Source organism: Oryctolagus cuniculus, chromosome 11, assembly GCF_051225735.1.
Source record: "Oryctolagus cuniculus isolate XC-2025 breed Fujian yellow rabbit chromosome 11, ASM5122573v1, whole genome shotgun sequence".
Classification (NCBI taxonomy): Eukaryota; Metazoa; Chordata; class Mammalia; order Lagomorpha; family Leporidae; genus Oryctolagus; species Oryctolagus cuniculus.
The window spans coordinates 22,680,083-22,705,383 of NC_142877.1; the positions used below are offsets into that span (position 1 = coordinate 22,680,083).

General features: G+C 52.7%; 1 protein-coding gene across 24 annotated transcripts in view; it reads right to left on the reverse strand.

Moving 5' to 3' along the window:
• Positions 1 to 9,135: 9,135 nt before the first annotated feature.
• CEP250 (centrosomal protein 250) overlaps positions 9,136 to 25,301 on the reverse strand; it is a 54,976-nt gene continuing 38,810 nt past the window's right edge. For all 24 annotated transcript variants that reach the window (XM_070051900.2, XM_017341656.4, XM_008256053.5 and 21 more), the window contains 10 exons: positions 24,797 to 25,139; positions 24,205 to 24,326; positions 21,541 to 21,661; positions 20,389 to 20,510; positions 17,365 to 19,980; positions 13,510 to 13,623; positions 13,172 to 13,327; positions 12,624 to 12,725; positions 11,641 to 11,703; positions 9,136 to 9,768 (listed from right to left, as the gene is read on the reverse strand). In XM_070051900.2, the coding sequence (XP_069908001.2) occupies positions 9,499 to 9,768; positions 11,641 to 11,703; positions 12,624 to 12,725; positions 13,172 to 13,327; positions 13,510 to 13,623; positions 17,365 to 19,980; positions 20,389 to 20,510; positions 21,541 to 21,661; positions 24,205 to 24,326; positions 24,797 to 25,139 (4,029 nt within the window). In that variant the 3' untranslated portion in view covers positions 9,136 to 9,498. The remainder of the gene's footprint in view (positions 9,769 to 11,640; positions 11,704 to 12,623; positions 12,726 to 13,171; positions 13,328 to 13,509; positions 13,624 to 17,364; positions 19,981 to 20,388; positions 20,511 to 21,540; positions 21,662 to 24,204; positions 24,327 to 24,796; positions 25,140 to 25,301) is intronic.

The following is a 25,301-nucleotide window of genomic DNA, read 5'->3' on the forward strand; positions in this document are numbered from 1 at the left end:
TGCTTTTCAAATAAATAAATTAAATCTTTTTTTAAAATGCCTTTGGCAGACATTTGGCTTAGTAGTTAAGACTCTGCTTGGGATACCCCCATCCATATTGGAGAGCCTGGCTTTGAGTTGAAATTCTGCTCCCAATTCTAACTTCCTGCTGATGTATATGGTGGGAGGCCGCAGATGATGATCAAGTACTGGGGTCTCTGCCATCCACATGGGAGACCTCGGTGGAGTTTCCAGCTCCTGGCGTCAGCCTAGCCCAGTCCCAACTGCTGCAGGCTCTAGGGAATGAATGAGAAGACGAGAGATCTGTCTATTGCGCACTCTCTCTCTCTCTCTCCCCCTCTTCTCTCTCTGGGTGTGTGTCTGTTTGCCTTTCAAATACATAAAATAACTAAAAAAATTTTTAAAGTCCTATTTTTAAAAAAATTATTTATTTGAGAGGCAGAGTTATAGACAGAGAGAGACAGAGAGAAAGGTCTTCCTTCCATTGGTTCACTCCCCAAATGGTTGCAATGGCCAGAACTGTGCCGATTGGAAGCCAGGAGCCAGCAGCTTCTTCCTGGTCTCTCACACAGGTGCAGGGGCCCAAGGACTTGGGCATCTTCCACTGCTTTCCCAGGCCATAGCAGAGAGCTGGATTGGAAGAGGAGCAGTGGGATTAGAACTGGCACCCATATGGGATGCCAGCACCGCAGGTGGAGGATTAACCTACTGTGTCACAGCGCCGGCCCCGAAAATTCCTATTAAACAACAAAACTATACCTGAACTACATGATTTAAAAAACAATTTGCACATTCAATTTGGTAACAATTCTCAAAAAAAAAGGTCAACCTCTGGGAGGTTTTTTTTTTAACATTTATTTTTATTTATTTTGAAAGACAGAGTGACAGAGAAAGGTCTTCCATACACAGGTTCACTCCCCAAATGGCTGGAACAGCCGGAGCTGGGCCAATCTGAAGCCAGGGGCCAGGAGCCTCCTCTGGGTCTCCCAAGCAGGTGCAGGGGCCCAAGGACTTGAGCCATATGCTGCTGCTTACCCAGGCCACAGCAGAGAGCCGGATCAGAAGTGGAGCAGCCAGGACTTGAACCAGCACCCATATGGGATGTCAACATTATAGGCTGGGGTTTTAACCCGCTGCACCACAGCACTGGCCTCTGGGAGATATTAAGGGTTGAATATATCAACTCTTCACTTGCATCACTATGAGAAATTCTCTCTGACCCAAGATGTTTCACGTGGTCTCTCCTTGGTCCTCTCTGCCTTCTGCCCACATGTCCTGTCCCTCCTCGCCCTCCTGTCCCCTTGATGGACTTCCAAGCCTCCCTTGCCCTCTGGGCTCTGAGCTGATTGCCAAAGTGATGCAGGGGGCCCTACCTGCAAGCCTGCATGCAGGAGGTCACCGTGCGGACTCTGTGATGAGGGACCTGATATACCTACTGCCGTAGGCCCCGTTGGGCACCTCTCTTCTCGAGGAGACCACGGGACACGAGAAATGTCGCCTCTCCCTTCCTTGCATTCTGTAGCTCAGTAGGGAGGCCAGAGGTGAGGTGTTGAGGGATAGGAGGGATGGAAGCCACTGGCACAAGGGAGGGTGTGCTGGGTGTCTGTGGCTCCAGCCTCTCCTCATTCCAGGGCTAAATGCCAGAGCTGATCTATCCACCGGGGCACCCACGTCGGGGCCCGAGATGAAGACTCAGCGTTGGAATCCGGGCCTGGTTCGGCTTGTGGGATTTGTTGTGGCTGACAATCTCCCTCCCGGCCAGGAAACCCAGCCTCAGCAGTCTCCATGACATGGACAGAATATCCCCAGCACGCTGCCACTGTTCCGGAGACAAGTGTGGTTGCTGTCCTGACCTCTGCCTGTGCTCTGTCTGCCTCCACATGCCTGCCGAGCCCAAGCGGTTTGATAGCCATTACGAAAGGGCTATTGAGCCCCTGCAGTGAGAAGACTCCATGTCCCCTGAAGCTCTGATATCGTGGCTAGTCAGTGCACATTCTTGGACTCTGCCCAGTCCATGCCCCAGCCCCATAGTTTGGCCATCTCTCTCTCTCTCTCTCTCTCTCATGGCACTGGGCTCTAACCTTATTCTACAGGCAGCTGGGCTAAGCCACTACATTTAGTCTTCCTAGTCGTTTAGGAACTTCGTAGAGTCCAGCCAGAGCAGGAGGTTGAGACGCAGCAGCTGAATGATGCATCTCCAAGACACCCCCTGGGTCGTGTCGTGTTCAGTCGTCTGACCTGTGCAGCGGTGGGAAACTCGAGGTCACTACAGGGCTCTGGCTTTGGCTTCAGAATTAACCAACATGACATGGTCCTCAGGTGGGTGCAGGGTAGGAAGTGAAGATGAGGAAGACTGTGGTGGAATGAGGTGAAAAGGTTATATCAATATGGCCGCTGAGGTGAAAAGGTCATGCCAAGTTGGCCGCTGACAACAGAAACTGCCTGGCAACAGGCCGTGATTGGATGGCTTCGGAAACCACATGACAACAGAGGAAACCACATGACAACAGAGCCTGACTGACGGCAGGCCATGATTTGATGGTTTCAGAAACTGCCTGAGGACAAGAGCTTGACTGGCAACAGGCTGTGATTGGTTGGAGCATAGACCGCCCCTTGACCGGATTGGCTGGTCTTGACTATATAAGCTGTTGTACTAACTCAAATAAAGGAGTCTGTGGGCTGCTCGCCTCAGGCCTGCTTTCACCCGACTCCCGGGGTCTGTGTGGTGACTCCATGCCTCTTGCCCCCACCACGCTCCTCCTCTCAGAAACGAATCCACTGCAACAGCAGACCAGGCCAAATCCTCTTGCTTTTTCAAATGACGAGCCACTCTCCAAGACAAATCAGGCTCCTGTCCTAGGCTTTGAGACAGATGTGGGAACAGGACCACCATATGCATTAGGTACCCTGAGACTGCCGGTGCTCAGGAGCCCCGCACCCAGCTGCTGCTGCTCCCACTGAATCCATCCGGTCTGGAGTGGTTCATGCAAGCACTGCATCAACAGAACTTGGTCCAGAAGCCAGGGAACCCTGGGTATGTCACTGAGGGTGGTCAACATAGAATGATGACAGTGAGGACTCCAAAGAGCCTTTTGCTTAATATAAGGGAAACCCCAAGGCTTACTTAAGCTTGGAGGCTGTGTGTGAAATGACTGAAATCCAGCCCCTCATGCCTTTTCAGATTTCGCTGGTGGAAGCAAAGAAAGACAAGGTGAGGGAACTAGGAAGCAAAAGGGAGACGAGGAGGACATGGATGTGGGTGGTCATGGATGGGCTTCAGGTCGACCCTCTTCCATCTTTGTGGGTCCTGGTGATCAGTCTCCCTACCAAATAAAACTCTACCTTATTTCTCTCACTGGATTCTGGGGGCCTCAAAGGGCTGCCTTCTGAAATGGAGCCCTGCAGCAAACACCTCACCACAGGGCTGTCATCCTGCGTCTTCCAAGAGTAAGGTGGGATGCAACCGGGGGAGAAAGGGAAACCTGAAAGCTGGAAACCAACCAAATGGACTGTCTGTACCTCAAATGGATAACATAACCACCAGAGAAGGACTTCAAGCTCCCTTGAACTCAATACACTCTGCACTTTCATCCTACACAATACACTTGTGTAGGACATTTTTTCCAGTGGACAAAAACAACTATGAAATTTTAAACTTCATTCAGTACACTTATTATAGAACTGGTATTTTTAAAAATTATTTAATACATATCAGATAATAAAGTAGTTAAGGAATTATATTACTATTATTAGGAATCAAACACAAAATCAGACAGGTAAAGTAAAAGCCCTGTGATATTAAATTCAAACTGGAAATACCATATTCATCATTTAATCAATTGTTTATTTCAAAAGGAGAGAGAGGGAGAGATATGAATCTCTTATCCAGGAGCCAGGAACTCAATCCACGTGCCCCACATGGGTGGCGAAAGTCAACTACTTCAGCCATCACCTGTAGCCACCCAGGGTGTGCAGGAGCAGGAAGCAAGAACCGGGAATACAGCCAGGACTCAAACCCGAGCAATGATATGAGATGTGGGTGTTCCAAACAGTAGCTTAACTGCCGCACCAAACAACCACCCCTCGTTGTCAAAATACATTTTCTGCCTCTGAGTAGCCATACCACCCCAGGAGCAGGGATCAGCCCCGGCCCCCAGGTTTTGTTTTCTAAATACTTTTTTCCACTAAAAGATTTCAGGTCTGGACAAGACAAGTAACTTAGACATCACACTTGGGATAATCTGAGCATCAAAAATAGCAACTATCACGACTGGATCACAGTGAGCATACAAAAAAAATATCCTTGAGTCTATATAACAATGCTCACAGAAAAAAATCATTCACTGGAGGTGACTGTTACCTCAGCCCCTCACTGTAAAAGCTGGCAATTGCAGGTGCGGTGAGGGGAACATTTATCCAGCCTTTCTGGTAGAAATAGTTCAAGGTAACTGAATAGCCTTAAGTTAAGGTGAGCTCTGTTGCTAGGTATCTAAAACATACAGAGGCTGCAACATTCTACCCCTCTGGTGGCTGCCAACAACACACAACCTAGGCAATGAAAATGCCCTTCATGAGACTGCAAGCATACCCCTCATGCCTCCCTGACAAGGCATTGTAGTGTGTGCACTGGGTGTCCACAAATAGAGGAGGTAGCTCAGCGCCAGACCCTCAAGAATCCCCGAACTGTAGCCTCCTATTCTAGATACTGGCCCTTTACAGCATCATATACACATATTATTATTTAGAGGAATAAAGTTAACCACTAGAAAAAAAAATTACTTGTGGTGGCCAGTGTTGTGGCCTGGTGGGTTAAGTTGCTGTCTGCAGTGTTGGCATTTCATATGGGTACCGGTTCAAGACCCAGCTGCTCTGCTTCCAATCCAACTCCCTGTTAATGAAATGGGAAGAGCAGCTGAAGATGGCTCAAGTGCTTGGGCCCCTGCACCCATATAGGAGACTCAGAAGAAGCTACTGGCTTCAGCCTGGCTGTTGTAGCCATTTGGGGAGTGAGCCAGTGGATGGAAAATCTTTTTCTGCAACTCTATCAAATAAATATTTTTAAGAAATTAGTAACCTCTGGAGACAGGGGTGGGAAACTGCTGCCTCTGGTGTGTGTGTGTATAAATATATATATATATATATATAATTTATTTGAAAGGCAGTTAGTCAGAGAAAGCTCTTCTATCCACTGGTTCACTCCCAAATGGCCTCAACGGCTTGTGCTGGGCCAGGCTGAAGCCAGGAGCTTCACCCAGGTCTCCCACGAGGATATAGGAGCCTGAGCACTTGGACCAACTTCCACTACTTCCCCAGAGATGTTGAAGGGAAGGAGTTAAACTTAAACTCAGTCATGTTGAAAATTAACATCTTACAATAACAAGCCTCCCCTTACCTTTGAGTTTTCTTCAAATCCCGGGAACCAGTTCAAAAGACCGGATGGCTGAGCCAGCAAGATAAAGACCAGGTGGCCAGGCCTATGGGATGCTTGTGTAAAATAATACCAAGAACCCTGACCCTATGCTGAACTTAGAAGAGAAAGAGAAACAACAAAAACAAAAGCCAACTGCTTACTCGCTTGAACAGTAGCCAATTGTAGGACAAGTATGAATTTAGAACAAGAACTTATCAGGTGCTATATAGCTGAACTTGTATGTTCAACTGTAGAAAAACCCTAATGACCTTACTGTAGGGGCTGCTGATCCAGCCCAGCTGCGCCTGGTGTGGACGTCGGACCAAACTCGAGTTTGAAATAAAACTCTTGCTTTTGCATCAGCCTCGGGTCCTGGTGGTCTTAACTGGTGGGAATCGGATGTTTTGGGTACAACAGAAGGGGAGCAGCTAGGACTGGAACCAGTGCCCATATGGATTGCCAGTGTTGTAGGTGGGGCTTTATCCACTACACCATGCCAGCCCCGATGTATTGTTTTGAACCATGTGCATGTGATAGCTTAATTTTAAATATATGACAAGAAAATCTACCAAAGCAAAGTTTGGATGGTTAGAAAATTTATTTTTAACTGTTACAAAGGTTTTCTTTTTCTTCTCTTATTTATTTGAGAGACAGTGTGAGAGAGGGAGAAAGAGATCTTCTACTCACTGGTTTACTCCCCAAATGACCACAAAAGTCAGGGGTGGGCTAGACCAAAGCCAGGAGCCAGGAATTCCACCTGGGTCTCCCACATGGGGGGCTGGGCTCAAGGCATCACAGCCAATGTCTTAACCTGCTGTGCCACAATGCCGGCCTGCCGCCTCTCCTCTCGTTCTCAAAGTGGCCTTTAGCGAACACCTCTGGGATGTAACAGGTGGATAGGGAGACAAGGGGCAGCTGTCGGAAGGTGTGATGTGAAGGCGGAGGAAGGCACAGAAGCCAACACGGCAGTGGGATGCTGGTGGAGTCTGGCATCCAGAGCTCCCTGCTTTGCCCAGTGCTTGGTGTCTGACTCAGCCTGGCCTGGCCATGAGCCTCATCCCGCGGTGAGAATGGAGCCTTCACAGGGCTTTGTGGCCAGAAAGGTCAAACTGGGGTGGGCGAGCTGACGCCTTGAGATCCTGCCTTTGCTGCTGGACTTGGGACCCTGACTCCTTATACCTGCTGCATCCAATGGGCTTGACGACCACCCTGAAAGGGCCCCCAAGGTCTCCCTTCCTCTCTCTGGGATGCTTGCCCTGGACTCACTGGGAGTGGCCAGTCTCTTCTGGGCCTCTGGGTCACTCTGCAAGCATTTATCTGGGCCCTGTCTCCCTGGAGACAAGCTCCTTCTCCTCTTCCTTGGTGTTCATAGCGGGGGCTTCTGGCACAGGCTTGATGAGCATTGGCCAAGTGAATGTAATACCAGCCTTCGTCAAATACTGGAATTGGCCGAACTTAACAAGAGGCCGCTGACACAGGGAAGAGTTCTATCCAGAGCTGCGGCGTGAATCCCCAAACCATGATGCAAGGGTGGGATGTGGGGGATGTGGGGCTATTCTTACCAGCAAGTAGCCTTCAGACTCTGAGATCTGACCCCGGGGCTGGAATATTCACAGGCACTGGAAAGATTTAAACAGGAAGCCATGATCGGAGGTGCAGGGATGACATACGATTAGCTCTCCTGTCTCTACAGAACAAACCAGCCCCCACTTCTGGGCTTCAGGATGCTGCGACAGAACCTCCCTGCACTTAATGCACTCAGAATGCTCCTGACTGGGCTAAAGAAAACAGGCTGCTGGTGTCACCGAAACCTCCAGGGCTGCTGTGGACTGCAGCGGTTTCACCCGCAGGACTCGGGGGAGCTTCGTCCTCCAGCAGACAGCCCTGGGCTTCCTGGTGTAAGTGCCGACCGCGACCTGTGCAGTCTGCAACCACACTCCACCCACTCCTCACATTGACTTCTACCACCAGCTCCTCCTCCTCTGCTGGGCTCTCCTGCCCATGGCTTCCCTGCCCTCACCACCCTGGCAGCCCCGTGTGGGTTGTGATGTGGTGCACAAAGCATGCAGGCTCGCTGTGAGAACAGAAGCAGGACTCAAAGTCCCAGGCGCTCCCTGGGAACAAGACGACCGGCCCAGGCTCTGACTCCGTGCTTGACCCTTGCTGCTTTCAGAGCGGTTTGGCCCATAGCAGCCTCTATGTAAGCACACAAGACGACTAGAGGAAGGGGCCAGGGTGACCTCTGCCCATCTTTCCACCCCAGGTTCTGGTGATGGATTGCACCCTCTCAGAGCACATCCGTGAGAACAGGCTGGACAGCCAGAGGCACCACCCAAGGGCTGATCCACTGCTTGGGGCAGCCTTGTGATAGGTGACAAGACGAAGGGACAGAGGCTCTGGACCTGTGTCCTGCCTGGGTGACCCTCACTTTCCTTCCTGCTTTTCCCCTCCAGTCTCTCCTTGGGTTTGGAGCTGATGAAAAGAGCAACTGGTACATTACTGGTCTCCCCAGAGATGACCCTGCTATTGGCCAAGGAAAGTCTACTTTAGAAAGTCAACCCCCAGCTGCTGTGTGCGAAGAGCTTGGTCCTCACCACTGAACAAAGGCCTCGCCAACCTCAGTACCTGGTGGGGTGGGGAGAGCTCAGGTTGAGCGCTATGGCGGAGGCTGGGGGGCTCTCAAGGGTTGGATGAGGAGAGACGAGCAATAGATGGTTTAGGATTGAATGAGGACCCTGCTTGGCAGTCTGCAAAATGTCTTTCATGTGCTGGAAGGTCTCTCCTTGATTGGTTTCCAGCCTGGCTCATCACCTGTAGAGATCATGGTACCGAGAAGAAACTAAGAGAAACACAGGGCCTCTCTGCCAAACTTCTGACCCAGGACTGGTCAAGCTGGAGCCAGGAGCAGAGAGCCAGGAGCAGAGAGCCCGGAACACAACCCAGGTCTCAAATGTGGTGGCAGGAATCTCCTCACTTGAGCCAGAAATCAACCCAGGCACTCCAACGTGGGGACACAAGTGTTCTAACTGGCATCTTAACCACTAAGCCAAATGCTGCCCTGCCTCTCAAGCAAAATTGCCTTTAGGCTTTGAGGAAGTTGTCAACGATAGGTCTGAAACGTGTGAGCTGAGTTGTCCAGAGCACGTCCATAGTGACAAGTTCTGCCACTGTCCGTCCTGCTGACTGGCCTGACGGCAGGGGACCAGCCAGTTCCATGGCTACGCCCAGGAAGGGACACTCAAGAGCGTTCGTGCAGAGTAGGTGGAAGAGGTCAGAGCTGAGCTCCACAGACTCCATCAGCCAGAGGCCAACTCAGTGTTTGTGAGGCCCCAGGACTTGCTTCAGGACAAGAACACTTGATGGTTCCTCACTGCCCATGCGTTAGAACTACAGGCCCGTCACAGGCGGACCGGGCTCCTCCCCCGTGTGCCCAGCAATGCCCCCAACTCCTCCCAGCCTGCAGGGGCAGCCCCTGCATTCTACAGCACTGCTAGGCAGCACCCACAGGTGTGTCTGACTCACGTCAGCCAGGTCTTACCAGCTGGACTGAAGGCAGGCGCTGGGGACAGGGGCCACCTCGTCTGTGTCTTCTGCAACCTTCCCCAGTCAGAGTGCACGGCTCACAGCAGATCCCTGACACCCAAGAGGGATCTTCAGCAAGTGTTACCTTGCAACGCTGATGCGCTGCGGCCACCCAGCCACACAGTGGACACCGCAGTAGCAAATTAACACAAAGACCCCAGGTTTATTGTTGACAGGGAAGGTGAGGGAGGGGAAGTGCTGGGAAAATAAACTCTAGACGAGAGGCAGTAACGCCCCTCGACCAGGGCAAGGCACTCTTCTGGGTGATTCCGTGGCCTGGCAGGCAAACAAAATTTGCTTCATTCCTATGCGGGCTGGAGTGCTCCCCGATCTTGCTGGTTTCTTCTCCTCCTGGGTGGCTGATCTGGGGCATCCAGGTGGGTTAACAGAGCCAGACAATTCTTTTGGCAAACCTGCCGCCATGCAGAGGGACCAGGACTCCCCTGCAGTTGTCTGTGTTGTCCATGTGCACTGTGCTGGTCTGTATCCTACCCTGGCTGGGGCTGCTACCTGGGGGTGGTTTGGGTAGTGCTGGGGCTGGGGCTACGGTGGAGCAGGACTGGCCCTGGGGACGTCAGACTTTGAGTCAGGGACTCATCCAACTTGCGGGTCTCGGCCTCTAGGACAGTGGCCTCAGGGGCTTGGGCCACTGCAAGGAGCGAGTGGGAGAGGCTGTGGTGCAGGTCTGCGAGTTCACGGCTGGTCTGCACTGAGCGTGCGATGTAGTCCTGCTTCTGCTTCCGCTCCAAGGCCAGCTGGGCTCGCAGCAGGGCTACCTGGGGGCAGGAAAACCAAGAGGGAGAGCAGTGGAGGGCCCTGAAGCTCTCCCACCATTCTGCTCTGTGCTTCTGTGGCTCTTGTAGGTATGGCATTTTTAATAAAATTTATTTGATAGAGAAAGAGAGCGGGAGAGAAATACACAGGTAGACAGAATTCCCAGGGCTGGCACTGTGGCACAAGTTAAGCTGTCTATGGCGCCAGCATCCCATATGGGCACTGGTCTGAGTGCCAGCTGCTCCACTTCTGATCCAGTTCTCTGCTATGGCCTGGGAAAGTGGCGGAGGGTGGTCCAAGTGCTTGGCCCCTGCATCCCTGTGGGATACCGGGAAGAAGCTCCTGGCTTCAGATCAGCCCAGCTCTGTTGTGATCATTTGGGGAGTGAACCAGCAGAAGGAAGACCTCTCTCTCTCTGTAATTCTGCCTCTCAAATAAATAAATCTTAAAAACAAAACAAAACAAAAACTTCCATCTGTCAGTTTACTCCCCAAACACCTGCAATATCCAGGACCAGGCCAAAACTTAGAGCCTGAAACGCAATCTGGGTCTCCCACATGGGTAGCAGGGAATCACACACTTGAGCTATCCCCTGCTGCCTCCCAGGGCCCGGGGTACGCATTATGAGGAAGGCAGAATCAGAAGCAGAGCCTGGACTTGAACCTTGGCATTCTGATGGGCAATGTGAGCGTTCCAAGTAGCATCTGAACTGCTGACCAAATGCTCGCCCCCCTTTGGAAGGTTTTAAAATATATTCTGACTTAACTAGACTGGGGGTGAGGCCCGAGTACCAATACTTTTTCCAAAGCTCCCCTGGAATGTCTAATGTGCAGCCAAGGTTTAGAATCACTAACCAATCCTTCCACGGTGAAACTGAGACAACAGGAGGTAAAGCTATTGGAATCTCAGCTACTGGCATCCAGGATTAGAGGGTGGCACAAGGTGCTTAGGGTACAAAATTTAAGGAGGCACTCTGGGTCCAGAGTGAGTGATTCAGGACAGCATTGTGGTGCAGCGGGTTAAGCCACTGCCTGCAATGCTGGCATCCCATATCCAGAATGCCAGGACCTGCTAATGTACCTGGGAAGGCAGGGGATGATGGCCCCTGTCACCCAAATGGGAGATGCCAGTGGAGTTACAGGCTCCTGGCATAAGCTACCTAGATGAAGTGAGTGAACCAGTGGATGAAGATCTCCGTCTCTGTCACTCTGCCTTTCAAATAAATAAATCTTTTAAAAAACATTGTCTAAAAGAATTAAAAAAAAAAACAACAATGAATGTCTCCTTAAATTCTATACCCAAAGGGCCTCACTAGAGATAGATAAGGCCTTGCCTGCTCTGTTTAAGTTTAACAGAATTCAAAGTACTAGCTTAGGTCTAGCAACACACAGAGTCAGGCTCTGCCAGGAGTGACTACTGGTTTCTGAAACAGGCTCAGAAATCAAAATGCCACACCTATCATTCCTGGGCCTTGAAAGAGGGAGTGAAACTTTAGGTCTAAGAGGCCTACAAGGCAAGGCACTTGATACGGTCTCCCTGAGCTTGACCCTGGCTATAAGGCCAGATCCTGCACTGGTGCCAGGCTCCATCCTGCCACCAGCGTGCGGCTGGCAGATCTCTGGTCTGCTTCTCAGCCTTCCCCTTCCTCGGTATGAATCTGGAGGTTAGGGGCCTGCATCATGCTTTCTTCCTCATTCCCTGTCCAGGCCAATGAGAGCTGGAGTGGAACCTGCTGCTTACTGGAAGGCAGGAACTACCTCCCCTCTCCCTGCTGCAGGCACAAAGGTCCAGGGACACAGCTGACCCTACAGTCTCACCGCCTGAGTTCGAGGGAGGGGAAGAGGCTTTCGAACACGGAGCCTTCCAGAACATACCTCTTTCTGCAGTTCAGCCATGTGCTTGGCCTGTGCGGAGCCCTTCTGTTCCCCTCGTCCATCCTAGGGAGACAACACCACCTATGTTGGAACAAACTCTCCCGCTGAGTTTCCGTGGGCCTTCAGCTACCTCCCCACAGTCCTGGGATGTTGGCAGGGACCAGGAAGTGCCTGAACCTCCACCCTGAAGGGCTCACACCAGCATAACAGGCAACACCCATGGAGACCTGACACCAGACATCCAAAAGACCCGGATGCCATCTATTTCTTTGGGGTACTTTTTTATCAAGCGGAAGCACACCACATGTCTGCTTTGTGCTGGCCCTGGGCTATGAGCTGAGGGTGCAGAGAAATCACCTGACAGGTGCCCACCCCGGGAAGCACAGAGCTCAAAGGAAGGGGCTCAGCCTCGAGCCCCTCACGCCCCACCAGGCTTCACCAGTTCACCACCTCATGCACCACCACCGTTCACCAGTCTAGCGAACGAATGCAGCTCAGCTAAAAGAGTGTTGGCCGGGGAAGGTGGGGGGGTCTTCCCCAAACCCTTATGTCAAAAAGGGGCTCTGGCCCCAGGCAACACCATGGATCCTAATCTTGTAAACTCAGTAGAGCAAGGAGCAATCAAGCTCCTAGGCACGTGGGGCTGGCAAGCACCACACATCACCCATGTGCCAGGAATTCTGACCAGAAGCCCCGTGAGCCCTGCTCCCAGAGGTTGGGGTCTGAGAGTAACAGATCGGGGTTCCTCAGGATGCAGGCTACAGCCTTGATTCCACCCCACCCACTGACATTGCGTCCCCTTCTCAGGGCAGGGACAGACTGAGCAGCGCCAGGTGGGGCAGAACCCAGCCAGAGGCCTCTCTGGATTGGCTGAAGCACGTCTCCCATGCAGGTGTGGTCTGGGATAAGCAATGCGGAGGGCTGAGTTTCCAGTGGCTGGGGTTGGGCCCTCTCAAGGTTGCAATAGAGGCAGAGAGGTAGACCTGCTGTGTGGGTGATGAATCCAGGCTTTGGCTGAGCTCCTGGGCCCCTGCCCGGGACAGGCGCATGGAATCCTTCTTCAGCTTTCTCCGCTCACGCTCCACCTGCCAAGATATTGGGGGAGAAATCAGGGCTAGGCTCTCGAGTGGGTCAGTGTGTGTGTGGGGCTGAGTATAAAGGGACAGCAACCAGGGGGACTCCTAGGCAGAGGAAAGCCCCTGCTGGGACAGCCCCGAGAGGCGCTCTCAGATGGAAGGAGGGGGTCAGCCCCTTGGGCCCCTGGAGCAAAGGTCAGCAAGCTTCCTCGTGGTGCGCATTCGACTTTGTGGGCCATTCAGCGCTGGCACAGCAATTCATTTCCACTGCTCTAGCAGACAAACAGCTGCCACAGTAAATGGCTGTGCTCCAGGAAAACGTGGTTTTCAGAGAGCAGCAGCGGGACGGATTTGGCCTGCAGGCTATAGTTTACTGAGCCCTGCTCTGTGGGCTGCAGAGACGTGGAGATGCCCACAGGCTCCAGAGGAAGGGCTGAAGACAGGGAGTTACGCACCTGCTCCAAGGTGGTTCGCAGCTGCATGTTGTGGCGCTGTAGCCTGCCCCGGTCAATCTCCAGCTGAGCCACGGCCTGCTGCAGGTGCTCAAGCCTTTGTTTCCACAGCTCCTTCTCCTCCACTCCAGCACCACACTCTGTCTCTGCTCTTGAGACCTGGGGGGTGGGGTGGGACCGGCTCACATGGGCAGCCCCTTAGACAGGCAGGGGAACAGATGGAGGGCAAGGGGACCAATCTGGCAAGTCTGGGCTTCAGGGACTCAATTCACAAGGGAAGGGAACACCCCTGGCCAGGAGTTTCCTCCTGGGCCACTGGCACCCCCAGATCCCCAGCTCACCTCTCCAGGCTGTCCACCCTGCTCTTCCCTGGGTCCCCGCTCTGCTCTGAGGGTTGAGGCTGGGCTTTGCAGCCGCTCCTTCTCCAGAGTCTGTCTGGTAAATTCCAGCTCCTCCTGTGGTATTGAAATATAGAACAAAATCACACTGTGGCAACCTCAGATACAGACCCACCCTCCACCTCCCACCAACCTCATAAAAACCAGCTTGGTTTTCTCAGCAGGTGAGAGTCTTACTTTTCCTGGAGACTATGAGTGATTCTAGTCTAGAACTCTCATTTTCATCGATAAAGCAAAGGAGCAGAGGGGTTGACCCTAGGACACACAGCTAGGAGCAGAAATCCCCCTTAAAGCTAAGCAACCACACTGTGGAACGAGCAAGGACACAGGAGCTCTCTCCAAACCATTTCCTCATTTATAAAATGCCGAATGACCCCTCAAACGTGGGGACTCTAATGTCAGGTACTTCCAAGGCATCCTCTATTTCATTATCGGCGTTGGCCAAGAGGAGGCAGATGAGAGAAGACGAGTGCTGGCCGCTGGGTGGAGATCGTCTGGGGAAGAGGGAGAGCTTGGTGGTGAGAGTCTGAGCCCTGCAGGCAGACTGCGTGGATCTACTTCCAGGTCTGCACTGACCAGTGGGCTGACTTTGGATGAGTTACGCAACCTCTCAACTGCCATTCCTCAATTATAAAATGAGGATGGTAACAGTTCCTACTTTCCGGGGTAGTTTTGGAACAAAGTGAGAGTAGCAGTGCCTGGCAGGAAAAATGCTTAAAATAAAAAAAGGACCTGCAGGATGATGGGTTGCATCTGAAAGATGTCCTTGAGTTTGGAGGTGGGGAGTAGATGAAGTAACTCTGACCCGAGTTACATTACTGTGTGCAATCTGCTTAGAGATCTAAGACCACAGGCAGGAAGGTCTTCCTGCTCAGCTGCACGTCTTACTGCTGTGTGTTTGTAAGAATGGCCCTGGAGGGGCCGGCGCTGTGGCGTATAGTGGGTAAAGCCGCTGCCTGCAGTGCCGGCATCCCATATGAGTCCCGGCTGCTCCTTTTCCGATCCGGCTTTCTGCTATGGCCTGGGAAAGCAGTAGAAGATGGCCCAAGTGCTTGGGCCCCTGCACCCATGTGGGATACTGGGAAAATGCTCCTGGCTCCTGGCTTTGAGATCAGCACAGCTCCGCCTGTTGTGGTCAATTGGGGAGTGAACCAGTGGATGGAAGCCCTCTCTCTCTCTCTCTGCCTCTCCTTCTCTCTCTGTGTTACTCTTTCAAATAAATAAATAAATCTTAAAAAAAAAAAAAAAAAAAAAAAGAATGGCCCTGGAAGTAGGAAAAGAGTTCCACTTACTGAGAGCTTCCTTCCTAAACACTTTACAAGTATCAGCCCATTTCACACTATCATTTCCTATTTTATTTATTTATTTTAAAAAAATATTTATTTGTGGGGCTGGTGCTGTGGCACAGCAGGTAAAGCCACCACCTGCAGTGCCAGCATCCTATATAGATGCCAGTTCAAGTGCTGGCTGCTCCACTTCCCAGATTGCTCTGGCCTAGGAAAGCACTAAAAGACAGTCCAAGTCCTTGGGTCTCTGCACCCATGTGGGAGACCTGGAAGAAGCTCCTGGCTCCTAGCTTCAGATTGGTGCATCTCTGACCATTGCGGCCATCTGGGGAGTGAACCAGCTGATGGAAGTCCTCTCTCTCTCTGCCTCTCTGTAACTCCGTCTTTCAAATAAAATAAATAATAAATCTTTAAAAAATATATTTGTGGGGCTGGCGCTGTGGTGCAGCAGGTTATAGCCCTGGCCTGAAGCAGTGGCATTCCATATGGGCGCTGGTTCTAGTCCCAGCTGCTCCTCTTCTGATCCAGCTCTCTGCTATGGCCTGGGAAAGCAGTTGAAGATAGCCCAAGTCCTTGGGCCCCTGTATCCACGTGGGAGACCTGGAGGAGGTTCCTGGCTCCCGGATCAGCACAGCTCCGGCAATTGCAGCCTTCTGGGGAGTGAACCAGCTAATGGAAGACCTCACTCTCTGTCTCTACTTCTCTCTGTAACTCTTTCAAATAAATAAAATAAATCTTTAAAAGTCATATTTGTTTATTTGAAAGTCAGAATCAGAGAGAGAGGGAATGAGAGAGATCTTCCATCTGCTTGGCCAGGGCTGGGCCAGGCCGAAGCCAGGAGCTTCATCTGGGTCTCCTACATGGGTGGCAGCTGCCCAAGCACTTGGGCCATCTTCCACTGCTTTCCCAGGCACATTAGCAGGGAGCTGGATTGGAAGTGGAAAAGCTGGGACTCAAACTGGTGCCCATATCAGATGCTGGCGCTCCAGACAGTGGCTTAACCCGCTAAGCCACAGCACTGGGCTTCCCTACTTTATTCTAAAAAATTCCAAGGGACAAAGAAGGAAAGGCACTTCCCCAGGTCGCACGGCCATTCACCTAGGGAACTGTATTTGAAATCCAGGAAGTGGACTCCCAAGTTTTTAACTGTAACTCCTCTATATGTTGCCTTTTAACAGAGTTTTGTGTTTCCACACAGTGGGTTCCTGGGAGGCTGTCTGAGATGGGGCAGGGGTTGGGGGCAGATGTTCTCTGGGGCTCAGCCAAGGGATCAGGAGGTGGAGTTAATTTCTCCAGAAAAAAATGGACTGGTTTTCTCTTGGCAAAGGAGACAATGCTTCTCTGTGTCCTGCAGCCACTGCCTGTATCCAGGCCTTGTGCTCTGTTTGGGGGGTACAAAGATGACTAAGACACGGTGCCTGACCTTCCAAACCGAACTCATCATTCCACTTCTTGTCCTCCAACCTGCTTTTCTTCATCAGTGAGCAGAAATCTTTAGTGCTGTCTTTGATTTCTTTCATCCTTTTCTTTACTCCTCCCACTTCTTAGCCAATCAAAGGCCAGAGTCCTAGGATCCTCTTATGTCTGTCTGTGTGTACACATTCCTAGCTCACCATCTCGTTCCTGGACTTCTATTACAGCCTCCTCATTGGTCTCCCAGATCGGCTGTTACTCCACATGGCAGCCTGAGAGATCTCTCTGATCATGTCACTCCCCTGCGCCTCACACTTCACCTGCTTCCCACCAGTTACTCACCCCTCAGCAAGACTTACAAGCCCTGAATGCTGGGCCCTGCTCTCTCTTCTCCTCTCCTGCAACTCCCCTTCAATGTGCCAGTACCCTGACTGACCTGCACAGATGCTCTCTCCTCCTCTCCTGTCCCCGACCTGTGCCTGGCCAGTTTCTTACTGGTTCCTTCAGATCTAATCTTGTTTTTCTGAAACAGAGAGGGATAGAGCTCCCATCCACTGGCGCATTCCCCAAATGCCTGTGTGGCTGGGCTGAAGCAGGGAGCTAGGAACAAAATCCAGGTCTTCCATGAGTGGCAGGGTCCTAACCACTTGAACCATCACTTACTGCCTCCCCAGCCCTGGGGACACTGGAATTGGGAGCCAGAGCCGGTAATCAAACCTGGAACTTCTTTGTGGTATGCAAACATCTGAAACACTAGGCCGAATGCTTGCAACCAGATCTTATCTTTTATCAGGGAAGGTTGGGAGTCTGACCAGCATGCTTGGAGCACACTGAATTTCTCCTGTTCGGTGTGGCACTCTGCTCTACAGCTGCTTACCCACTTGACTGTAAGCTCCAGGAGGGTAGGGACTGTGGGTGTCTTGTGCCCTGAGCATCCCTCTGGGGGCTGCACCGGAGTCTGAGGCCCACATGGAAGTACTCGTGATCCCAGCTTTCTCATACCCTCGAGGGGTCACAAGGTTCAGGGTGGCAGGGAGCCCCTGAGCTCAGCCAGACGGGGCTCTTTTCCCTGGCCCTCACTGCCCAGAGAGTGACTCACCAACAGTCTCTGCTGCTCTGATTCCCGCTCCAGGACTGAGGCTTGTAGGAACAAGGCTACCTCCTGCAGACTGTTGACACTGGCCTTGCTCTGGGCCAGGGATAGCGCCAAGTCCTGGGCCTTCTCCCTCCATTCAATCTCCCTGGCCTCTGTCTGCCTCAAGGCTACCTGTAGGCGTTCTAAGTCTCGCTGCAGTTTGGGCCCGAAAGATTCTGAGTTCAGAGCTGGTTCCTCCACTGAGGAAGCTTTGTGGCTCTGGGGTAAGGCCTCGGGATTCTTCCTTTGCTGGGCCTCCCTCAGCTCCCTGAGTTCCTCTTCCTTCTGGGCTAGAGTCAACTGCAGCTCCCTTAGACTCTCACGGAGGCCCATCCTCTCTTCCTCTTCTCTTTGCTGCCCCGGATTCTGCCTCTCTTGGAGCACGTCCTCTTGGTCCCTCTGGGCCAGAAGCTTCTCCAGCAGCTGCCCTTGCTCCTTCTGAAGCCTCAGCTCTTCGTCCCTCCGGGCAAGGGCCTGCTGGAGCTGCTGCATGTCCTCCCGGTGTCGCAGGCCCTGGTCCTGGATCTCACCTTCACGCGTCCTCAGGGCCTCCTCCAGCTGCCGGGCGTGTGTCTGGCAGGTGTTCAGGGTGGCCTGCAAGGTGGCGGTGCTGGCCTCTAGACTGTGACTCAATTCTGTCTGCTCCAGGAGATGCCGCTCTTTTTCCTGCAGCACAGCCTGGGCCCTGCTGAGGGCCTCCTGCAGTGCCTCGACCTGGCCCCAGGCAGCCTCCTCCTGAAGCCGGGAGAACCGGTTTTCTGTCCGCAGAGCTTCCAGCTCCTGGTCCCGTTCCTTAAGCATGGCCTCTGCTTCTAGCCACTTGTCCTGCAGGGCCCTGGCCTCTGCGTCGTGCTCCTGTGTGCGCTCGGCACACTGCTGCTGGAGGGTCAGCAGAGCCTTCTCCTGCTCCCGAGACTCCACCCTCAGGTCTCCCAACACCTCCTCCAGGGCCTGCCCCCGCCGGCCCTCCGCTGACAGCTCTTCCTGGAGCCGCCGCACCTGCTCCTTGTGTTCCTCCAGCTCTCCCTGGCACTCCTGCAGAGCTATATGGGCCTGCTCCAGAGCCCCCTGGAGTTCGCTGGCCTTCTCCTTCACACTCTCCTCCTGGCCCTGAGCCTGCCGCCGCTCACGCTGCAGGGCCTCCAGTTCCTGGTCCCTCTGGGTCACAGCTCTCTGGGCCTCTTCCAGCTGACTCTGGAACGACTGCTCTTTCAGCTCCCGCTGCTCCCTGGCTTCCTGTAGGTGCCGCTGCAAGACCAGTATCTCCTGCTCTCGCTGGGTCAGGAGCAGGCTGCTCTCGGCCACCTTCCTGTGCAGGCCCTGCAGCTGCTGCTCCAGCTGGCGCCTGCGCTCCTGCAGGTCCTGGATCTGCTCCTGCTGGCACTCGGCTTCCTTCTCCTTATCACGCAGGATCAGCTTCAGGTGCTCGAGGCTGCCACGCTGTGCTTTCCCCGGGCCCTTGCCCTCCTCCGCCTGCTCCTGCATCAGCTGCCTCTGAGAGGCCAGCTCCCGGCCTCGCTCTCTCAAGGACAGCTTGATCTGTTCCAGGTCCTCCTCCAAGAGCTTGGTCTGCAGTGTCCTCTGATCTTCTAGAACCTGAATCCTCTCCTTCTGCAGCACCAGCTCCTGTCCCCTCCTCTCAAGGTCCTGAGCCAGGTGCTCATTCTGCCTCTGCAGCTCCTTGACCTGTTCGTGCTGGGACTTCACTTCCTGCTCCCTCTCCTGCAGCTCTCTCGCCAGAAGGGTGCTGTGGCTCTCCAGCTCATGGATCTGGCTGCTTTGTGCCTGCAGCTCCTGGCTCCTTTCCTCCAAGTCCAGCGTGAGCTGGGTCAGAGCCGCCCTCTGCATTTCCCTCTGGCCCTCCAGCTCCTCGATCACCTTGTGCTGGCACTCCACCCTGTGGTGGCTTTCTTCCAGTTCCAGGGCCAGGCATTCCAGAGTAGCCAGCTGCTTTCTCAGATCCTGAATCTGCCCTCTCTGGGACTCAATCACCTGGGCCTTCTTCTCCAGGTCCAGAAGCTGATGCTCCAAGAGGCTCCTCTGGGTCTCCCGATCCTTCTCGAGCTCTCTGATCTGCTCCCTCTGCACAGCCAGCTGCTGCTCTCGCTCCTGAACCGCCATGGGCAGATGCTCCAAAACAGACCTACACTGCTCCAGCTCCTGAATCTGTTCCTGTTGCAGATCCACCTCTTGGTTCCTCTTCTTCAGGTCCAGGGACAGCAGCTCTAAGGCAGCCTTCTGCATTTCCCGTTGCTTCTCCAGTTCCAGGATTTCTCCTTGCAAAGTCTCCACCTGCCCTTCTTTCTCAGATAGAGTCTGGGTCAGCAGAGCCAAGTTCTCCTGCAGAGCCTTGCCTTGGGCCACCTTCAGCTCACCCTGCTCCTGGAGGGCCTGGGCTCTCTCACGCTCACTCTCCACCTCCTCATTTTTCCGTTTCAGCGCCGAGCGCACCGTCCGCAGGTGTTCTTCTAGGATGCCAGCTGCGCTCGCCTGAGCCCTGGCTTCTGCAACAGATGCCTGCAGCTGTTCCACGCGGGCTGTCAGGTTCTCCTTGGCTACCTGAAGTAACTCTCGCTCACCCTGGAAAACAAGATGCAAAACCAACTTAGTCTACACTTCCTAACAGTCACTCCAATGCTGGCCTTTCTCTTCCTCATTCTCTGGCACCAGCAAAGACAAGGATTTGAGCGGTGGGGTAAGTGTGGAGTGGCATCTCCCCACTACCTCCCAGGGGAGACTGGCACAAATGAGGCACCCCATATTCTGCGCCTTAAGGATAAGGGACAAAAACCTCAATCTCAATTCAAGAGAATAATTGGAGGAGGAATGATTGGGACCTTAACAATGACTCTGAAGAACAGGGGGAAAGCCAGAAGAATCAAAAGACTTGCTAAAGGAAGTTGGCCCATGATCATAAGCTGAAGTGGGCCTTGGGCTCCAAGGGACTACCCTTGGGGCAATCTTCCCCCAAAACTAGTGCCACCTTACCTGGGCTTCCATTCTCTGCAGCTCTGCTTGCCTTAGGTGACCCTGTAAGGAAGCCACAGTTTCGTGCAGTTCCTTCAGCTCAGATTCCATGGAGTTCTGTTTTCCTTCCCACTTGGATTTTTCTTGGGAGAGAAAGGGAGGGGCAAAAGGCTCATGGTTGGGGGTGGGGAAAAGAGGCATACAGAGGCAGATGGAGGACAGAGAAGCGAATCAAAGGGAAGAAGCTAAGAAGGAGAGAATTACATCCAGCCTCCTGGAGGTATCCCCCACCTGCCAGCTGCTCCTGTGTGTCCAGGCTCCCTGCTGCTCTGCATTCATGTCTATGGGCTGCCAGCCCCAGCCCTGCTGTTAGTCATCCTAACAGTTCTTTATCTATCCTGATCACAGAGAGATCCTCTTCACCCTTGGATCCCATAAAGGGTTGAGCTAGCTGACACTGGAGGTCCCTGCTATTCCGCAGTTGCAAAGGTTCTTAGAGACCTGGTGGCTCTGCAGGTTGGCTTCCCCCAACCCTGTCCCCATTTCTGCAACATGCAGTGGAACTCAGCTCTATTTGTGTGGTTTCCGGGGAGCACTCCACAAGGACTCCCAGAAAGGCCAGACCCACTACCTAAACTGTCTTCCTCTCCAGAAGAGCCTTGGGTCTCAGGATCCTTCCCTCTCCTCTCCTCTCCAAATGGCCATCTCCCCTTCCAGCCCTTGGCTGTATTGTGGACAAGGTCTCCCTGGATTCCCTCTCTTTGTTTTCTCCTAAATAGTCTTCTGCCATCAAAGGCTAATTTTGAAGACATGCAATAGAATATAAAAATAAATAATGCACACAAATGACAAAGTCACAGAATTGTATTGTGTTCTCCTAGTCCTGGCCTTGAGTCTCCCAGTGGTTTTTATCTCCTGCAGAGACAGAAAACTGAAGCCCAGCCCAGCACCTGCTCTCGGTTCACCAAATCCCTTCTTCTAGATCCTTCTGGGTTGCCCCTCAAAGGCCAACTGAAGCACAGAAATAGGCCAAGGGGCTCCTACCCTATGGAGATGCCTCTAGATGCATCTCCTCATGTAGATAGACAATAAAGAGGGGCTGCCAGGCCTGTCCCTGCCCCTTCCAGGCACGCCACCCATGCTCTGCCCTCCTGCCCACCTGCAGTGTCTCACCTTCCAGGTTCTGGGTCAGCTGTTGCTGCAGGTCCTGCAGCTCTGCATGGAGCTGGCTCTTGTCAGCCTCAGCTTCGGTCAGATGCTGTTCCAGCTTCCGGACCTGATCCCTCAGATCATCCTGGGAAAACAGGCAGGGAGGACCTCAAGTTCCTCATCGTCCACAAAGCTCTCCTGACAGGCCTCAAGCTCTCAGCTCACTCTCGGCCACAGGGTGGTCTGCCACCCTGGACCTACTCCCAGATTGAACTCGGGTGTTCAGCTCCCCATAACAGATTCTGCTCCAGCTGATGGGAGTTGAGAAACCCCTTCTGACCTGTCTATGTCTTCTGAAACAGAACTCTTGCTAAAGTCTTAGTCCAGGACTCACCACTCTCCTCCCAAACTCCTATTTCAAAGGTGAGCTCAGAGGTAGGCATTCAAAACAGTGGTTACGACACCACTTGGGAACCGCATCCCATATCAGAGTGCCTGGTTTGGGTCCTGGCACCCCTTGATTCCAGTCTGTTGCTAAGGCGCATCTTAGGAGGCTGCAGGTGATGGCTCAAGTACTTGAGTCTCTGCCACCTGGATTGTGTTCCTAACTCATGGCTTCAGCCTGGCCCAGCCCCCTCACTGTTGTGGGCATCTGGGGAGTAAACCAGTGGATGGGAAGATCTCTCTTCCTCTCTGCCTTTCAAATATATAAAATTTTTAAAATACAGTAAAAGCTAATCCCAAAGATCATCTGTTCCTTTCTCCTGACCTTCGCCAAGACAGAATGAATTGCTCTTCCTTCCTCTTAGTTCAACATACATCATTTGTGCCCATTATTGATCAGGTGACTCCTCTTCTGTTTTCCATAAGAATGCAGTTTGGCTCCTCTGCCTGTCACAAGATTCTTTCTTTAAGATTTATTTATTTGAAAGGCAGAATCACAAAGAGGGACAGAGAGAGATTTTCCACCTGCTGGTTCACCCACAGTGGCCTCGATGGCTGGGGCTGGGCAAGGCTGAAGCCTGGAGCTTCATCCAGGTCTCTCATGTGGGTGCAGGGGCCCAAGCACTTGGGGCATCTTCCAATGCAATCCCTGTGCATTAGCAGAGTTGGATCAGAAATCAAACAGCCAGGATACAAACCAGCACCCATTTGGGATGCCAGCATTGCAGGTGGTTGCTTTAGCTGCTACGCCACAACACCAACACTATCACAAGTGTTCCTGAGGGAAGAGATCAATGTTTACTCCTTTCCATATATGCAACTCGGAGTGGCTGGCATGTAGGTGGCACTCAGTTTATACTGACCACTAGCCTCACTGTGAGGCAGAATTTGTGGGACATTTTTAAAAGGTTTTTTTCATTTATTTGAAAGTCAGAATTACAGACAGAGAGGGGGAGAGACAGAGTAAGAGAGAGATCTTCCATTTACAGGTTCACTCTTCAAATGGCTGCAACAGCCAAGGCTGGGCCAGGCTGAAGCCAGGAACCCAAGTACTTGAGCCAACATCTATTCTCTCCCAAAATGTACAGTAGCAGGAAACTGAATCAGAAGCAGAAAAGGGGGCCAGCGCTGTGGCACAGTAGGTTAATCCTCTGCCTGCAGCGCTGGCATCCCATATGGGCACCGGTTCTCATCCCGGCTGCTCCTCTTCCCATCCAGCTCTCTGCTATGGCCTGGGAAAGCAGTAGAAGATGGCCCAAGTCCTTGGGCCCCTGCACCCACGTGGGAGACCCGGAAGAAGCTCCTGGCTTCAGACTGACACAGCTCTGGCCATTGCAGCCATTTGGAGAGTGAACCAGCAGACAGAAGACCTTTCTCTCTGTCTCTCCTTCTCACTGTCTATAACTCTACTTCTCAAATAAATAAATAAATAAATCTTTAAAGAGAAAAAAAAGAAGCAGAAGAGATAGGGCCAGCATTGTGGTGTGGCAAGTAAAACTGCTGCCTGCAATGCCAGCTCCCCATACGGGCTCCACTTCCAATCCCACTCCATGCTAATGTGCCTAGGAAAGCAGCATAGGATGGCCCAAGTGTTTGGGCCCCTGCCACCCACATAGGAGATCTGGAAGAAGCTCCTGGCTCTTGGTCATCTGGGGAGTGAACTAGCGGATGGAAGATCTCTCTCTCTGTGCACGTGTGTGTGTGTGTGTGTGTGTGTGTCTCCCTCTCTCTCTGTAACTCTTTCAAATAAACAAACAAAACAAAAAATAAGTAAAGGATCTTGAGACTTAAACCAAGCACTCCCATATGAGACGCAGGCATCCCAAGCAGCGGCAACCACTGTGCAAAATGCCTGCCTGTGCGACCTTGATTTCAGTCTTAGGCCTAGAATGTTCCTAGAAAAGGCATCTTCAAATCTCAGCATTCACTAACTTGGTGGGTTTCTCTTGGAGGCCACTCATGGCTGAGAGGAAAATGGTATACAAAACCCCACACATTTGTGAGGGTTTGTAATTTAGAGTACTCATTCACGGTCCTCACAACAACCCTGAGAGGCAGGGGTGAAAACAGGGCAGAGGAACTCCAAGTACCCTATTCAGGGTTGCTGGGCAGAACACCACAGACATGGGACGCATCCCAACCTGATCTAGGAAAGGAACAGGCCAAGCCACTGCATGAGTCTCTGTCTCATGTTCTTCAGGGGAGGGGAGGGAAGGGCTCAAGGAAGGAGGACAGGAGACATACCCGGGCCTGCTGACTCTTCCACAGGTCTTGGTGAAGCTTGTGGAGGGCAGAGGCCACCGCCTCAGCCGAGAGGGCAGTCAGGAGGGGCCCTCTCTTAAAGAGGCTCCTAGCGCCATTCTGGTCTGAAGAAATGAGGAAAATCTCCTTGCCTGTTGTGCTATGAAAAGAAACAGCCATCCCTCCCCAGACGTGGTCCTTCCTCTTCTCAAAGGGCCTGTCACGTGTTTTCTGTGTACCCATGTGCCAGGCACTACAGTGGGCACCACATAATGGTAGGTATCATTCATTATGCACTTAGTAAGTGCCAGGAACTGCGTAAGCTATTCACTTACATTGTAATCTCATTAACTCTTCAGGAAAATTCTGAGGTAGGTGCTTTTAACATCCTCATTTTATAGTTGAGGAAAATCAGAAGTGATATGCCAAGGAGGCTAGCAAACAGAACCAGGGTTCACACTTGGATAGAATTAATTCCAGTCTGTGGCTATAACCTTCATGCAATATTGCCTAATGAACTGCACTCACCGCCCTCTCCCCTGGGAGCTGGGCCTGGCTTTGGCCCAAAGGACTTAGTTCTCGGGCGGCACCTCACCTGGTTCAGGGCCCCAGAGGGAGGGAGCAGAGTCTCCCCCACCCCCCCGGTCAGGCCTGCTCTCACAGACAGACCCTAGGGCCTGCTGCAGGACACAGCAGAGCTTGGCAAGCTGGGCCTGAGCACAGCTCCCAGGCTGCTGCTCTGCGGCCAGCGCCGCCAGCTGGCTCTCCGTGCTGCGCAGCTGCAGCTGCAGTTGGGCTGCCTCGGCCTCCTGGGCCCACAAGGAAGCTCTCAGCTGCTTCTCTGTGACCCGAGACGCCTCCAGCTCCTCCAGCAGCTCTGCTTCCTGGGCCAGAAAATCAGCCTCCTTTTCCTTCACCTCCTGCCTCAGTAGCTCCACCTGCCAGGGAGGAAGCACACTTGGTCTGAGCAGGAGTGAGCACCCTGTTCCGATGCTCCCAGGGCTGACCACACTCGATCCCTGGACAAACTCTGATCAGGGCTGGGAGGATTTCTGCAGGCTCAACTCCCTAGCAGGTAAGGGGGCTCTGAAATGAGTGTT